This window comes from Mercurialis annua, linkage group LG4 (genome assembly GCF_937616625.2).
Source record: "Mercurialis annua linkage group LG4, ddMerAnnu1.2, whole genome shotgun sequence".
NCBI lineage: Eukaryota > Viridiplantae > Streptophyta > Magnoliopsida > Malpighiales > Euphorbiaceae > Mercurialis > Mercurialis annua.
In genome coordinates this window covers 17,066,831-17,083,838 of record NC_065573.1, presented here as the reverse complement: position 1 = coordinate 17,083,838, position 17,008 = coordinate 17,066,831, and the positions used below count along the sequence as shown (strand labels likewise).

General features: G+C 31.5%; 1 protein-coding gene across 2 annotated transcripts; it reads left to right on the top strand.

Moving 5' to 3' along the window:
* Positions 1-5,959: 5,959 nt before the first annotated feature.
* On the top strand, positions 5,960-16,076 carry LOC126677447 (folylpolyglutamate synthase). 2 transcript variants are annotated; one of them, XM_050372066.2, is made up of 17 exons: positions 5,960-6,085; positions 6,652-6,806; positions 6,979-7,190; positions 7,466-7,531; positions 7,886-7,995; positions 9,091-9,151; positions 9,238-9,321; positions 9,982-10,038; positions 10,266-10,326; positions 10,539-10,585; positions 10,741-10,818; positions 11,267-11,425; positions 11,867-12,190; positions 12,369-12,447; positions 14,012-14,167; positions 14,818-15,017; positions 15,685-16,076. In XM_050372066.2, exons 2-17 carry the CDS (start codon positions 6,659-6,661, stop codon positions 15,742-15,744), a joined length of 1,902 nt encoding a protein of 633 aa, XP_050228023.1. In that variant the 5' UTR covers positions 5,960-6,085; positions 6,652-6,658; the 3' UTR covers positions 15,745-16,076. The 2 variants fall into 2 exon arrangements, with proteins under 2 accessions (XP_050228023.1, XP_050228022.1); XM_050372065.2 differs by having other exon boundaries at positions 6,618-6,806.
* Positions 16,077-17,008: the final 932 nt, after the last annotated feature.

The following is a 17,008-nucleotide window of genomic DNA, read 5'->3' as shown; positions in this document are numbered from 1 at the left end:
CTGTCAAAATTTTGTCAGTTCAGAGCTTGAATGAGTTATCATGATATATGATGCTTACAAGAAAATTGTAAAAGGTTCTCTGATTTACAGAAGGAAAAAGTTTAAATCATCCTTTTGAACTTTTTGTCCGAAATACACCTTAAAGTTTTTAAAATGTCTCAATGAACCGCTCTTTCAACGGTCCCTCCGTTTCATAGAGGGGCATAATTGAGAAATTTTAAAACTTTGGGTGTTTTACTTATTTTTAAGGTAAATGTTAAGATTATGTTAGTATCTTTTTTTCCTTATTCTAAAATTTATGTTTTTTAATTTAAGATCTATATTATTATAATGACTAATTTATTAAATATTAAAATAGAAATAAATAATTTTTTTTTTTGAATTCTATAGAAATAAATAATTATAATGTAAGAATTTTGATAGAAAATATGATTTACATTAAAAGAATTTGCTTGTCACAATCACAATAAATATAAAAAAACAACTATTTTGCTTGTCCCGTAATGATGATACAAAATAGTTGAGCATTAAACTATCAAAATATCCCAAGAGTATTATGATGTTAATAGTTAGGAAATGTATATCTTGAATAGAAACATGAAATTCTATTAGGTAAATTTGCGTACTGTTTATTATGGCACAAAAAAATAAATTTTTTGATGAGTTGTTTGTAAGCTACAGTCAATTAAGGGGCTTTTTTGATTTTTATAAATCATTAAGGGTGATTTACAAAAATACCTCAAAAACTATAAATATTTGTCAAAAATACCTCAAAACTGAAAATTTATTAACGTACCTAAAAATTTAAATATATTTTTTTACTTTGCAGTTTATTTTTTTACTCCACAGTTTCAAACAGTTGCAAACAGTTTCAAAAAACACAATTTGAAATTGTTTTACAAAACGTTTCAAATACAATTTCTAACAGAGTTTCAAAGACAGTTTGGGTTTCAAACGGTTTATAACTGTTTTTTAAAAAATAAGTTGAAACTATTTTACAAAATATTTTATATACAGTTTCTAATAGTTTCAAACGGTTTCAGAAAATAAAATAAAATTTGAAACATTTATAAACCGTTTCAAAGACGGTTTTTAATTGAGTTTCAAACGGTTTATAACCGTTTTTTAAAAAATAATTTGAAACCGTTTTAAAAAACAGTTTCAATTACAGTTTCAATTACAGTTTCAAAAGGTAATAAATATTTATTACCTTTTCAAAAATACTTCAATTTCAGTGTTTATGGTGTATTTTTTATATTTTTACAGTTTATTTATTACCTTTTCAATTACAGTTTCAAAAACTGTATTTTTTATATTTTTACAGTTTCAATTACAGTTTCAAAAGGTAATAAATATTTATTACCTTTTATACCATCATTCCATAATACCCACTATATACTAATAAAAATACTCCAAAAATAATTTGAAACCGTTTTAAAAAACAGTTTCAATTACAGTTTCAAAAGGTAATAAATATTTTTATGGTGTATGTTATAAAATATCGTACTTCTTCCGTCCCGTTAAAAAGGAAACATATCTCAATTTTTTTGTTCCATATAAAAAGGCCAAATCATGATTTTTGTGCCATTTATAAGAAATTCTCTCTTATATCCTCATTTTCTCTTTCTATAATTAAAGACAATACTCTACACACAAACTATAAAATAATAATTATTAGGGGTAAAATAAGAAAAGTTAAGAGTAATTTTATTTTTTTTAATTTATGTGCAAAAAGATATGTCCCTTATTAAGTGGGACGGATGGAGTACTATATATAAAGTTTTATTTCATTTTAGTTTAAAATTTTGCATAGCTCATTCTCTTTTCTCTCCCTTCTCTCGCCTTCCCTCAAAATGTTATATTCTTTTCTTCTTTTTTTCCATTTACTTTTCCATTTGTTTTTTCCGGTTATTTTTTCGTTTATTTCTTTCGTTCTCTTTCCGTTCGTCTGTTTCGGTGAATTTCTCATCTCTTCAGGTCGCTTTTCTGTTCGCCTCTTCGGTTCTCTTTCATTCGCGTTTTTCTGTTAGTCTCTTTCGTTCGCGCTATTGATTTCTCAACATTATTTTTAGTTTTTTTATAATTTTTTAGATTTTTTGTGATGATTTATTTGTAAATAAATTATTTTAGATCTACGATTTGTTTGTTTATAAAATTCTTCTATTATTCGTATAATTATTTTATCTCTCTTATTCATAGATTTCTTTATTTATTGTAATACTACTTATTTTATAAAGAACGAAATGATTTATGGAGTATTTGCAGTGCTTTTATAATGTATTTACGTTATAACATATTTTTTGTGTATTTATAGTATTTTTCGGTGTATTTATATTTCTTTGGTGTATTTCTGTCGTTTTTCTAATATATCTATGGTGTATTTGCAGTGTTTATGGTGTATTTGCAGTGTTTTTATGACATACACCATAAAAACACTACAAATACACCATAGATATACTATATATACACTATAATTACACAACAAAAACACCATAATTACAATATATGTACACCATATTTACACTAAAAAAATACAATACAAACACTATAAATACACTATATAGTTACACTAAAAACACGATAAGTATAAAAAAAACACCAGAAAAAAAATCGATAAAAAAATTAAATTAGTAAAAAGTGAAAAAAGCTATTTTGTGAAATTAAAAACAAAGGTATTTTTGGTTAAAAAAAAGATAGGAAAAGTAAGGATAAAAGAACAATGTAAAGTTGTAAATAAAATAAGAAATAGTGTAGTGTAAAAAATGCCTCTAAAAAAATTTGCTCTACTTTCTATTAATTGTTTTAAAAAAAGTAGCGACCAATAAAAACATCAAACAATAATTTAAAAAAAAACAACATAATTGTCCAAAAATGCTTATATTTACATAAAACATGCTACAACCTCGCAAATTTACAGCACCACAAAAATAAATAGGAAAAATTGTAAAACTGCCTTTCCAATTAAAACGTGGCACGTCACGCATGACGTCAGTCCTAAAATATGAATCAAAATAGGTCAAACACGTGAGCGACTCATTTTTCTCTCCAATTAACAATTTCATTTTAAGTGGACTTTCTTTCTTCTCTCTTCTTTTTGAAATGTATTATTTATTTTTGATTGTGTCTGCGAGGTTTTCACACTAACGCTCGAACCTTTTAATTTATAAATGGATAACATTAAATAACGGTGCTCTAACCGGTTTGATTTCGAATGAGGTAAACAAGATTCGAATGACGTAACTCAAACTCGAATGACGTACCCCGAATCTGAATGACATAACCCAAATTGTGAAGGACGTTATCGAACGTTCAATAAAACTACTAGTATTAATCTGAAAATCCGGAGATTCAAACGAGATTAATGTCAATTTTACAACTAAATTAAGATTCAATCAGGAGATTGAGGATGAAAAATATGAGTTTTGGTTTTAGATTAATGATGTGTTGATGAAAAATAATAAATAAACCTAGCTATTTATAGGGGAAAAAACTCTAATTAAGAGTCCTAATCCTAATGAGATTCAATCTCTTATTCAAAAAAAAAACCACTAAAAATAAACATAAAGATAAATATGTCTGAACCCTGTTCCGCTCACACGGGCGTGACACCCAAGTGTAAGCCTTGGATTCACGCCCGTGAGCCAGAATAGTCACGCGCAAGCTTCGCGCCCGCGACATCCATGTATCACGGGCAAAAAAACCTTGTTGTTTCTCCAAAATCAAGATTTCAATTCTCGTTAGAAGACTCTGAATCGATCCACGATGGTTTTGGTAGGTTTCTACACAATAATAAACAATATTATAACTTTTAAATTAATAATCGCAGTTAAAATTAGGGATCAAAAGGAATTTGGTCCAACAATCTCCTTTTTTTTTAAATTTTGACAATCAATTTATTTAAATAGCTGAGTTAAATGGAATTCAAATGAACTTTAACTCCGCTTCACTTTATGTACTAAAAATCAAAACATAATTTAATGATATAAAGTAAAGAAATTTTTAAAATTTAGGCATTTAGTAAAATTTGTAATTTTAAAAGAATTTTAAATTAAAGGTAAATATTTTTTTTGTCAAAAACAAAAAGAGTTAAAAGGCATGTCAAACAAAAAAAATACCAAAAACAATTTGACAAAGTAAAAAAAATACAAAGCACTTTGATTTATTACAAATAATAGAAACATAAAGCAATCTTTCATTAATAATAAAAGTAACAACAAAGGGTCAACGCGCCCCCTGAACTTGTGACACGGGATCATCTAGCTTAATTTATACTTTTTAAGCAACTAACTCCAAAACTCTTAATTTTTGGATCAAATAACCCCATAATTTATATTTTTATTTTAAAAAACAGATTTAGGGTAATTTTATCGCAACAATTAGGGAAGTATCTAATTACTTTTTTGCATCCCTCACCTCCGATTTGTATTTTACGCGTTTTAAAAATACAATTATGGGGTTACTTGACCCGGAAATGAAGAGTTTGGGGGTTATTTGCTCAAAAAAGTATATATTGGGTTAGTTGACCCCGTAACACAAGTTTAGGGAGCGCGTTGACCCTTTGGTCATAAAAGTAAGGACAAAATACAAATTATTGCTAGAAAGAATCACATAAACACATCTATACAAATCAATTTTGGCAAAAAATATACAATTTTGATTTAAATAAATGAAATGCAAGTGTGGGTCTCTAATAGTATTCTTCATCGAAGATATCGTCGTTATCATTATCATCGTCATGAGCCAAAAGACTCGATCGTAATTAAATAATTTATATAATTTACAATTATTTTATTTAAAATATTAATAAGAATAATTATGTGAATTTGTATGCTTATAGCGACTGTTCGGACAAAAGAAATACATTATACTATTCTTATTGAATTAGATCACTCATGAAGTCGCTAAAAAACTATAATGTATTTCTTTTATCGAAATGATCGCTTGGTAATTGTATAAAAATGTAATTTACATAATTATGCAGATTATTTTTTAATTTTAGTTTAATTTTTAATTTTAAAAAATTACTGTATAGTATTTATTAAAAAAATAAATAAAATCAAAATATTATGAATATAATTTTAACATAAAATAATTTTAATTAACTTTTAAAATATAATTTATAAAAATTGAAAATAAATTCATATATACATTTTTGTTTAACTTGCAAAAGCCGTTATAGTAAGTTACAAACACTAGTTTGATGTAAAATAAACAAGTTCAAACACTTAAATAAACAAGATAAAAGTATAGATACTTAAATAGAAGATTTTAAACAGTTGAGACACTACTATTGTAATTTTTTGTTATTTTTTTATAACTGAAGCCTGAAGGCTAATAATTACACATGGACCCGACTTTAGGACTCTTACAAAAAACCCTTAATCTTTTAAAACGCTCAAAAAAAACCTAAACTTTATAATGACGTTCAAGAAATCCCTTTCGTCCAAAAGAAAGTTAACATCGTTAACTTTGATGAGCTGTCACTTAAAAAAATTATACACCTCAACATCGCCTGTTAGCTCATCAAAAAATTCTAAAATTCTAAAAATCAAAAATACCTCTAAAACTATTAAAATTTAATTTTGAGCAAATTATACTAATGCCCCTCGAACATGTCATAATTTATAATTTGATCCCTCTTATTTGAAAATCAAAAAATTTGGTTCCTTATTTTTGTTTTCATCAACGGTTTAATCATTTTTTTAGTTTTTTGGTATTAGTCAACCGAATTAGAAGACTAAATAAAAAAATTAATTTTAAAAAATGATTTGGTCCTCTATTTTTATTTTTGTCTATAATTTCTTCATTTAAATTTGAAATTAATTTACCGTTAGGTCTTTTAATGTGGTTGACTAACACAAAAATTAGACGAAGGGACTAAATTACTGACAGAATAAAAAACGAGGGACCAAATAGACGGAGTGACCGAAGGTTTAGAAGTTTATAAAGCAAGCCCCACCGGATTTGAACAGTAATTATCATAGTAGTGAAGCAGTAACAGCCACGAAAGTAGAGTGTGTAAAATCCAAGCTTTACACAGTTAACTCTCAATTCAAGCTTCTCTCTATCTATTATGCCTATCTCTGTAAGTCTCTATTCTGTCTGCCGCAGCCTTGTTTTTGCTTGAATTTTTGTTATTTATCGGGAGGGGAGCGCTCGTGAGAGGAATTGAATGCACGGCCTTAGTGGAATTATGTCCGACGCTAATACCATTTGAGCTATAGAATGTACGATGCCAATTGTCCGCCTTAAAATGTTGGGTTGGCCAGTCTTAGTGTAGTTTATAAGGCGAATAATCTTAATTTTGATTACCATATGATTTTATAATGTAGTTTGAGCTATAGAATGCGCGCTAACACATTTCGTAATGATTTTATATTGTATAATGTTTGAGCTATATGATTTTATAATGCAGTTTTTCCCCCTTAAAAGTTTGGCCAATCTTAATTTTGTATTATCTGATCTCATACTAGACCATGTAGGAACTGGATGGAGTGTGTAATTTGATTGTGATATGTCAGAGAATCATTTTCTACCTATTGCCTTTTGAACTTGGTTGAATCTCTACTCACTTGTCTTTTAATGAGTATATCGACGGATCGCTGTCTTTCTATCAGGGTTGATGTTTCCTATGTTTGTTCATACAAGCAGTTACGTAATGTGTGAGATATTTAGAGTTTCACACTTCCACAAGAAAAGAGAATGTCTATTTCCTCTCAAAACACCGTGGAACTGTTCCTTAAAACCAGCTTATGTGGATGCAAACGATATGACTGAGCATAGAAAACTCCGTTTCCGATCAACAGGTAAAAACAAAATTGCGTACTTCTTATATTTGTGATTTGCTACTCGAGCAATAAGTGGTACAAAGAAACTTCCACCTGAAATAAGATGATATGAGTTAGTCTTGCTCTTGGTGATGGGCATGAAGTGATGGCTATGAGTTTCTAAAACATCTTTGTTGTTTTAACAATTTAGGCTTCAATTATCACAAGGCGTCATCTCAAGACATGGATAAAATTGAAAGCAATGTCGCTGACGAAGATTGTTTGCAAGACCTGGCTCTTTCAAATTCTTATGAAACTGCAATGGAAGCACTCTCCTCTTTGATTACTCGTCAAAAACGTGGAAGCCTCTCCTCTGTTGTAGACAAATTTGAAAAGTTGGATAGGATGCGGTTGTATCTTAAGGTAAACACAGTAACATTCTTCCAGAAAATCTTGGAAGAGAAATATATGTACTGTATGAGTTAATCCTTTCTTTTTACCATCCTAAGACTTTGCACTTCCATCTTCTTTTTGTAGACCTATTATGTAATACAAGTGCGTCAGTTATCCTTCATATTTACTATGAACCTATCTCCTGGTTTTAATTGGGAGAACTGTTTATTGAAGTTTCGTAAATATAATATCCAGCGTTTTTTTTTCTGAAATTGGCCATGCATATTTGACTCTACACTCTACAGATACTGGACTTGGAAGAGCATATAGCTGATCTCAAGATTATCCATGTGGCAGGAACTAAAGGGAAGGTAAGGTGCCAGTATAAAATAAGATCTTTATAAGTCTGTTTGCTTGTATTCCATTATTCACGCCCTGTTGGGCTTTCGTTTAATTTTACTTTTAAAGTTCAGATATCATTTCGTCGTAGTGTATCTCAACTCAATCTATTTTATTTCTGAAATATGACTTAAGTGTCCATGTAAGCATTCAGATGGAAATGTGTAGAGTCCGACTTCAGTAAATTGGATGTTCCACCCACTTCTATTTAATTAGATTTTTCTTTGAGGGTTATGTGACTATAAGTGTATTGAAACAGGTTGTGATTTTGGTCGAACTTTGGTGTTGACAAAAACTTGTCTTCCTTTAATGAATTTACATTTCAGGGTTCAACCTGCGCATTCTGTGAAGGTATTTTACGAGAATGTGGCTTTCGAACGGGGCTTTTTACCTCACCCCATCTGATTGATGTGAGAGAAAGATTCCGTATAGATGGGTTAGTGTTTGAATTTCATAGCTATTGTATTTCTATAGCATAATATGCAGACAAAAAATCTTTCTACTTTGTCTTCCTTGAGGAATCAAAGGAAAAATAAAAGAGTCTAAATTTTTTATGCGTCATAGGCTCTATATTGACAACAAAGTACACTTGTAAGATTGATATCAAATGCTTAGATTTGTTTTTAAAGGCTGTATAAAACGATCCACCATAATCTGTGGTGATTCCACTCTTGAGCTGTCTCTGATGGTTTCAGATGACTCTAACCGGTGTCAATGAGAAGGAGAAGTGTTCTATGGAATTGTAGAAGAAACCATTTTCTTCATAATTGATTAACAGATTTGAGATGTTAAAATTATTAGTTTTGATTTACTGGTACTGCATGTTTTTTAGTTTCACTGATTGCCAATCCTCTTATTAGGAGGTCCCTAGGTGCATTCATGGTCCTTTGAGATGTAAAGAAGTTTAAATTCATTCATATGAATCAGATTTAAGCCTAGCTGTGCGTTTGCGTAACTATTCACTCTCTTAATTTAACATATATTGCGCTTAAGTCAATGATGGTTGCTCCAAATTCTGTTACATTTTAGTTTTCTTCTCAATGTTTCCATTAACTTTAGTTATAGGCTTTATCCTAGTCTTAAATTCCAATTACAGTAATTTGAAAGAAATAATCACTTGGAATTTTACTTTATTTGATTTTACTCCCTGCTTCTATGTTGACTTTCTTATTCTTTCTTTCTTTTGTGCTTCCTGTTAGAATAAATAAAACCATAGATATAGTTGGAGTAACCCAACAGTTCTAATTTTTGGGTGAATTGGTTATTTGACATGGTAGCAAAGTCTCTATGATCGAAAGATCTGGAGCTTAATCCTTGGCAACCTCCTTTTGGTTAATTAAATACATGAGTACAAGGTAAACTGAGTTTGTATTTGTTCATGCTCCCAAGTTCAATGAGCATTTTCATGCGAAGATGTGTTAGAGTTAATGAAACCATAGTTGGAGCCTCACCTAACATGTTGAGCTTTTGGATGAATTGGTTATTTAACATTGTAAATTGTTTAATTTATAACTGTAGATTGTTTTAACAGCCTGGATATATCTGAAGATAAATTTTTGTTATACTTCTGGGATTGTTGGAATCGGTTGAAGGTACTATTTCTTTAACTTCTTAATAGTTGTTGGATGACTATGAAAGCTATAAATACCTGTAACTTAGTTAAAAATTTGATTTTCAGGAACAGGTAACTGAGAACCTCCCAATGCCTCCCCTATTTCAATTCCTCACAATTTTGGCATTCAAAATATTTATCAGCGAACAGGTCAGTTAAATACTTCAAAATGTAATGATTTTTTTTCAAGTTTCTTCATCTTTAGTTGAGACAACCAGACAGCTTAACTATTATATATATGTATATATGCTTCACAATGACAGAGATCTCTATGTGCTTTAGAAAATTCTAAAACCCTGTTACAATTATACGACAAGGTCACGTAAGAGATTTTTTTTTGTGATATGCCAGTTGGACAGATTAAAGAGTGCATGATGGCTTCTGATAGATTTCATCTCTTAACAAACAGTAGTAATTTTCAATATCCTTTTGGATTTCCCTTTCAGCCAACACTAATTTACTCTCTATCTTTAAAGTTAGAATGTACAGAGCTACCCAGAAATCACTTTAGTCCTCCAAGTGGTGTTTCCTTTTTCTCCAATCATGGCTGTCATTGTCAACTTGGCAATGCTATTAGTATATGTGTCTCTATCCATCTCATGTATACTTTTGTTTGTGCATGCATTCATTTTGATTGTCATAATACCATATTAAACACAGATGTTTCTTTTGTTAATCGTTTGAAACTTCTCGTTATCATGATAGCACAATTATAAAATTTATGTCCTTGCTAGTTACACCTGCCTAGCAATTCATCCCTTCATGGCCTTTACTTTTCAATCATTCAATTTTTTCCTTCTTCTTATTCAGGTAGATGTTGCTGTAATTGAAGTTGGTCTTGGAGGAATGAATGATTCAACAAATGTGGTATACTCTCCTCCTAGAACTAAGTGTATTTAATATAGTGGAGTTTATGTCAATTTTTTTATGTTTGACGAACTTACGGTTCCATGAAAAATGCAATAGCATAGAAAATTCATATATTGTTTAGCTTCTGTTAAGATGATTGTAAGATACTAAGACGAAGTAGAGAACTAGGTCAGTATTTGATGAAATTTAGTTAGTAATGCACTTTTATCAACAAATTGTTGCAGATTAAAGAACCTATTGTCTGTGGCATCACATCTTTGGGGATGGATCATACAGAGTTATTAGGTGTGCTATCTTCTCGTGTCTTATCTTTTATTTGTAGTTGCAGATTTCTGTTAGGTGGCTTTTTTATAGTAATAGCTGGGATGGGGTTTGAGTCCATTTCCAGACACTTATGCATTTTTCTTTACTCTTTAGCGCAGTGTATCATATGTTACCGAGTATAGTAAGAGGTGAATGGTTTTTTAAAATAAAATACATATTTTATTGTGTTGCAGGTAACACACTTGGACAAATTGCATCACACAAGGCTGGAATTTTCAAGGTATTGAACTCATAAGTCAAAAGCTAAAAGTAGCAGAATGTCATTTTCATTGATGAAGGTTATTTATAGTAGTATTTCTGTTCCGATCATTCTAATTTGCAGTATTCTTTTTCAAGTATTTTCTGAATTGGGTTGATCATTGATGTCTCCTGAAGCCTCAAATTCCTGCATTTACGGTACCTCAACTTTCTGAAGCAATGGATGTTCTTCAGGAGAAGGCCCATGAATTGACGGTACTCGCTATGGCTCTATATCATCAATCATTATAGTGTATTTTTCCGTAGTTATTATAACATATGCACATTGATTCGCCTAATAATTCCTTTGTATAATCTAGTGCTCACTATATCATGTTGGGACGTTGTCTAATTTAAGTGTAACATCACAAACCCAATTATTCTTTTTTGTAGGAACATCCATGCTAATTTAGTATTAAGTCATAACAGGTCACATTATGATAAGTGACAATTTTTCCAATCAAAAATGTTTTTTTTTTATCTATTTAATTTAGATCTTAAACTTGAAATTGTTTTTCATCCTTCTATTTCTTTGAGGTTCATTATTCAACAGCATTGCTTTGTGAATTAAGTAATGAATAGTTTGAAGTTGGCATGCTCATTCACGAAGTGATTCTTGAATGTCCAGGGGCATTGTTGATTTATCTATTCTTACTTGTTTCAGGTACCTCTAAAAGTAGTGGCGCCTCTTGATCAGAAAAAGCTAGAGGGAATTAAGCTTAGCTTATCCGGTGATCATCAATTCAGTAATGCTGGTCTTGCTGTTTCCCTATGTGAATGCTGGCTTCAAAGGACAGGAAACTGGGGAAAAGTCTTCCAAAATGTGGGTTTTTAGTCCGGTATTTACCATCTTTCCTAGTTGTTTGCTTGAAGAGGAACATTATCTTATCCAGTATGTGATTATAAGAGATTCATAGTTTGCACTAATGCGATTGTATATATGTAAATGCATATGTTTGTGCATGCCCATTTTTATGATGTATAATTTTATTCTCAGCTGTCTGTATGGACGGACACATGAGCTTATTATTCCAGTGTCATCCGTTGACAGCAGATTCTCATACTGTTGTGTTGATGATAGATCCTAGTGATCATTCTTTGGCCACTTCTATTTTCTTATTTCTGATGGAAGCCTATAATAGTATGTGTTTTTTTAAGCTCCTTTTAGTTTGTATACTTTAGTATAGACATTTTTTGTTCCTTCCATCTGTCTGAAATTACTGGTTAATTTATTGACCAGTCAGCATTTAAAATGGAATAACAGGATAACCAGGAAGCTCATTTTCCGGAGGCTTTTCTAAGAGGTCTTGTAACAGCACGTCTTTCTGGGAGGGCTCAAGTAATCCATGATTCATCTTCAAGGTCCCTCGCTTCTGGAGAATTAATCTTCTACCTGGATGGAGCTCATAGTCCAGAAAGCATGGAGGCCTGTGCCAAATGGTTCTCTAGTGCTGTTCAAGAAAACAAAATTTTACCACAGTTGTTCTCTTCTCCTAATGATGTTCGATGTATGAAAGAAGTTATGGGAAATGGTTACATCCAAAGGGAAACTGGAAGCTCTGAAGGGTCTAACAAAATATCAAAGAAGGTAAAATTTATTATTATCATTGATGTTCAGTACATAGGTCTGAAGATTTTAAATCTATTCTGGATCACTTGTATTAGTCCTCCTGTCATTCTGATTGTAGTACTTGCAAAGCGTTTGAACTGTTAATCCTTATGATTTTATTTTGCTTCTCATGTAACATCTTTTCTCTTCATTGCAGATTCTTTTATTCAATTGCATGGAGGTAAGAGACCCTCAAGTTTTGCTTCCACAGCTTGTGAATACATGTGGTTCATCAGGTATTTGCTGTTTTAGGTTGTTTTCCTTTTTTCCTACTTTAATTGATTCGTTCTTTTAGTCTTTTGAATGCAATCTGGCTGCCTCCCAACTTTGATGATGTTGACTTGTTCTGGTTGGTGAAGCCATAATTATTATCAAACAAACAGTCATGGAAATCTCTGCTCTCTCTTCTTTTACTTGTTAGCTCCATCTGATTCTGTAAAAAATGTGAAAAATGGAAAAAACAGATGGATTTTACTGCAATCCTAAACCGGATCTAACAATAAAAATCCTAAATTAGCTCTAACCAAAAAGAAATCCTAATTTGGCTCTATGTTTTATTTATGACCAGTCCTTTGTAATACAAATGTAGATAGCCTAGAGGTAGTGTGCGAAGTCATCCCAGGTGTTGGCGTAGTCTATATTTTGTGAATAATAATATTATGATTGATGGACTGCGTTTTTGAAATCCAAAGCGGTATTTAGAATATCTATCAACTTCTTTAGTATCATATTAGTTTAACTTTAAATTGTCAGCAATGTTATTCACATTACATACGTAAAACGCAGTCCATAAATCCATGTTAACAGATGAGGTCCCTTGGCAGTTGGCACATGCCTCATCTAGCGTGGCCTAATTGTAACTTTTTTGTATTAGGCTGATGTTAGAATTGCAGTTTAGAGAATGTGAGTATATTTTCTTACATATCATTCGACAATATACAAGGTATTTATACAACTCTAAATACACTAGGGTAGGAAGTTTTCCTTGTTGACTAAATCACTACAATCAAGGATGCTAATGGATCGACATATATTACTTCTTCATATTTTCATATTCTAATAAAAATAAAAGAAAAAAAAATGAAAAGGGAACAAGAATTGACCCATAATGACTCTGACCTAACGTTGCAAATTGAGTAATGCAATATGATTTATGGTGGACAAACAAATGATTGGTAGTTATGTATACATTTATTACATAGAGGTAGATGAAGAGGATGATGGAGAAAGATGAGATGAGAAACCTAGTTTGGTGATGTAGAGAAACTCTGGCAGCAATGTTTCCTTGCCATTTTCTAGATTGTTTGTGTCTGTTCTAAGGCAACATCGGACGCTTTCTTTCTTAGCTGTTTAATTTGGTTTGGCATACATGAGATCTTTGTAAATCCGCATATTCAGATCAGTACTGGAGATTTACAGATGATGAAAAGGTTATAGTAAAGGGGTGAAAGTTTCAAAAAAAATGTAAAGGGGGAAAATGACAGTTGTAAAATAAGGTGTTTTAGAGGCGCAGATACCGCTTCTTTCCTAAGGCGTGCAACTCATCTATGTCTAGTGCTTGAGGTATGGCTTGTACCGCATGTGTGGCTTTAGTGACTCTAGTTGATCACACGAGTGAAGCTTTATATAAGCTCTTTCACTTTCAATATTGAATGAGGTCAGAACAGGAGCTTATGTCATGAGAATTTTGTGAAAGGATTTTGTTTCAGAGGAGAAATCCTCCAGCATGCATTTTTTTTGTTTATCGTCTGCTTATATGAGAACAATTTGTTTGCGTATGACTTCATGTGATGTTTTCAGGTACCCACTTCTCAAAGGCTATTTTTGTCCCAAGCATGTCTAGATACAACAAGGTTACCTCTGGTGCCTCGGCTATTCCTTCAGATACCTCTAGTCGGGATTTGTCATGGCAATTCAGCCTGCAGAGGCTTTGGGAGAAGATTAAACATGGCACAGGTTCTCTTTTTTGGCTTCATGAAAAGCTTGCATATTTTGAATACTTTTTTGTGTTTGTGTCCTTCCCACACTCCTGGAGTCTAAAATCATCAGTCATGACTTATAAAAGCCAACTTTTTGTTATCAAATGCTAGACAAGCATTGCCAGGTGTGAGTTATGTCGCACATAAACTTCTTGAGTCTTACATTTCGGTGATTCATTTCCCGCATCAGCATTTCTGTTTTCGTGTCACATAGGGTATGAGGATTGTGCTACATAGACTGCATCATTATCTTTACCCCCCACTCCCTCCTTTATTTAGACATAAAGTAAAAAATTCATGATAGAAAATGAGATACATATTTATAGGTTGAGAATATGTGTGGTTGCATTATCAACTGCCATAGTGTACTGACAGTCTGACACTTGGGCTTAACATATAGGAAAACATAACACCTTTTTTTCTTTTTTTCATAATGGAATTTAGCCTGTCAAATGTTAGTGCTAATGAACGTGTCATAATCCGTTATCATTAATGGCTAACAAAGAGCTCATTGAAGCGAAATACCAATCGTTTTCTTTTACAATTTTAGTTACAAAGTAATGCATTGCTGTGGTTAAATGAGTCATCAAGTAAAAGACAGCAATGGGAATCATTTTTTGCATGCAGTGGCAGATTCAGCTCTTGACAAAAGCTCCAAGTTTGATAGCACAATGAACTTACCACCACGTGAATTTCTTTATGAGGACGCTTCACGTTGTAGTCCTACAGATGGAAATTTTGCCTGCAGCGCGGTCATTTCTACATTACCATTGACAATAAAATGGCTTAGGAATTGTGTTAGAGAAAATCCTACCCTGAGAGTGCAGGTAACTAAAATATTTCAGATAATTAGTGCTGACTTGTTTACAAATTGCTTTATATGCTTTGTGGTCCCTTGTCATTGAACTATAAATTGTGTTTAATTGGCCTGTGCGAAAGCAAGAAGCGTCTATTTTCATCTCTTTAGTTTGGAATCGGATCATATAACTTTCATAAGAATACTCTACAACATGATGTGTTCCTTTTTAACTTATTCTTCAGTAGGTTTCTCAAAAATGTAAATAGATTTGAATAATCATGTAAAGTACGCGTACTTGGCTCTTAAGTTTTAAATAAGAATCTTTGAAAGAGAAGAAAGAGTTTTCTTTTTGACTTCTGTTTTTGTTTACTCCCTCTGTCCCAATAGTGTTTTCCACTTTATAATGATCATTCAATTTAAGAAAATACAATTGATGTTATAAATTTCTATAATCTTTTTTTTACTTTTTTTTACTATATCCTTATTTAATATAGTCACTAATTTTTATTTAGTTATATATTTCAATAGAAAGCAATAAATACTAGCTCATTAGTGGGTTTGAAGGGTACAGAGAAAGAGAACTAACTCTTTCAGGACGGAGGGAGTATTAAATTTTACCTATAAATATGATGTGCGTCGTAAACAGTTTATTTGAAGACGCATGCTCTGACCAAGCATATTCTTTGGAATTTCAGGTTCTTGTAACTGGATCATTACATCTGGTTGGCGATGTACTAAAGCTGTTAAAGAGATGAGTCAGGTGACATGACAAAACTTAGAAGGCTTGGGATTGTCAATAACATTCTTTCACACATTGATTTTTACCACCATTTTTAGAGCGGCCAAGGTATATCATACGCGGTTAAGTGTGTTCAAGTGCAAATCAAGTTAATTCTCTCATATATCGCATGGAAACTTCTCCAATTTTATGTTTCTGCATTTTGTTTTTGTTTCTGAAAATGCTTCTGAAACTTCTCCAATTTTATGTTTCTGCATTTTGTTTTTGTTTCTGAAAATGCTTCTGAAACTTCGCAACTCTTTATTTATAACCTATTCTTTAAAAAAATATATCATTATGCTGCTTCTATTTTGGTGTTTCCCGTTTTCATTTCCGAACACCATATTTCTCTCAAACAAGTTACATGTTGTTATTATCATTATTTAAAATATCATCATTGTTTGTGGAATTCTTCTGCTTTTTCTTTTTCTTTTTTTAAGTTTTCAATTATTTGTTTTACTGAAAAATTGGTTGCACGATGTGATAACTTTCTTTCTTTTGGTAGCTTCTTGAACTTACTCGGTAGGATTTAAAGATGAGCCTTCTATTATAATGTAAAGCTCTCATCCCAACAGCATATCGGATTGTTGTATTTTGCAAACTAATATGCAGAATTGACAAATTAATATTCGGCCTGAACTAGTTCGAGACTAAGACATAAAGTCGCGTTGAGTGGTAATTTGAGATTAAGACTCGGTCGAGTCGAGTTGTTTGAACAAAACTAGCAGAGAATGATAAGTATGGAGAAGAAAGGGAACATCCACTAAATTCAAACTTTTGATTAAATACACATTTGGTGATAGTTTGATTTAAGTGGCATAAACAAAGTGGTGTTATGGACTAAATGATTGAAGAAAAGACTTGAAAAACATTTCAAAAGATATAAGTGATTAGATCTAGAGCAGTTTAATGGAATTGGACTAATCACATTATCTAAAAACATAAGCAAACCTTTGTTTTATAGAAGTGGATATAAAGGTTCATTGATTCAAGTGGGTGGTGATCATGTAGATAATAATGGGTTTTTTTGTCAGTAACCAAATAAAGCTGATAATAATGCATTTTTAAATCTACCCATACCAACCAATGAATTATGTAGCTCAAATGGTACGAGTGTTCATCAATATTCTGCTAAGATCATGGGATTAATTCTTTTTACGAGCGATAAAAATTAATACACGATATAAAGGTGTTAGATCATTTGATCCAAAATCATGGGGGTTAAAGAAAACGAAACAATC

Coding starts and splice junctions, on each gene's coding strand:
- LOC126677447 (XM_050372065.2), top strand. CDS start 6,623: ATGTTTCCTATGTTTGTTCATACAAGCAGTTACGTAATGTGTGAGATA. Junction 14,168..14,817: donor GAAGATTAAACATGGCACAG/GTTCTCTTTTTT, acceptor TTTTGCATGCAG/TGGCAGATTCAGCTCTTGAC. Junction 15,018..15,684: donor ATCCTACCCTGAGAGTGCAG/GTAACTAAAATA, acceptor TTGGAATTTCAG/GTTCTTGTAACTGGATCATT.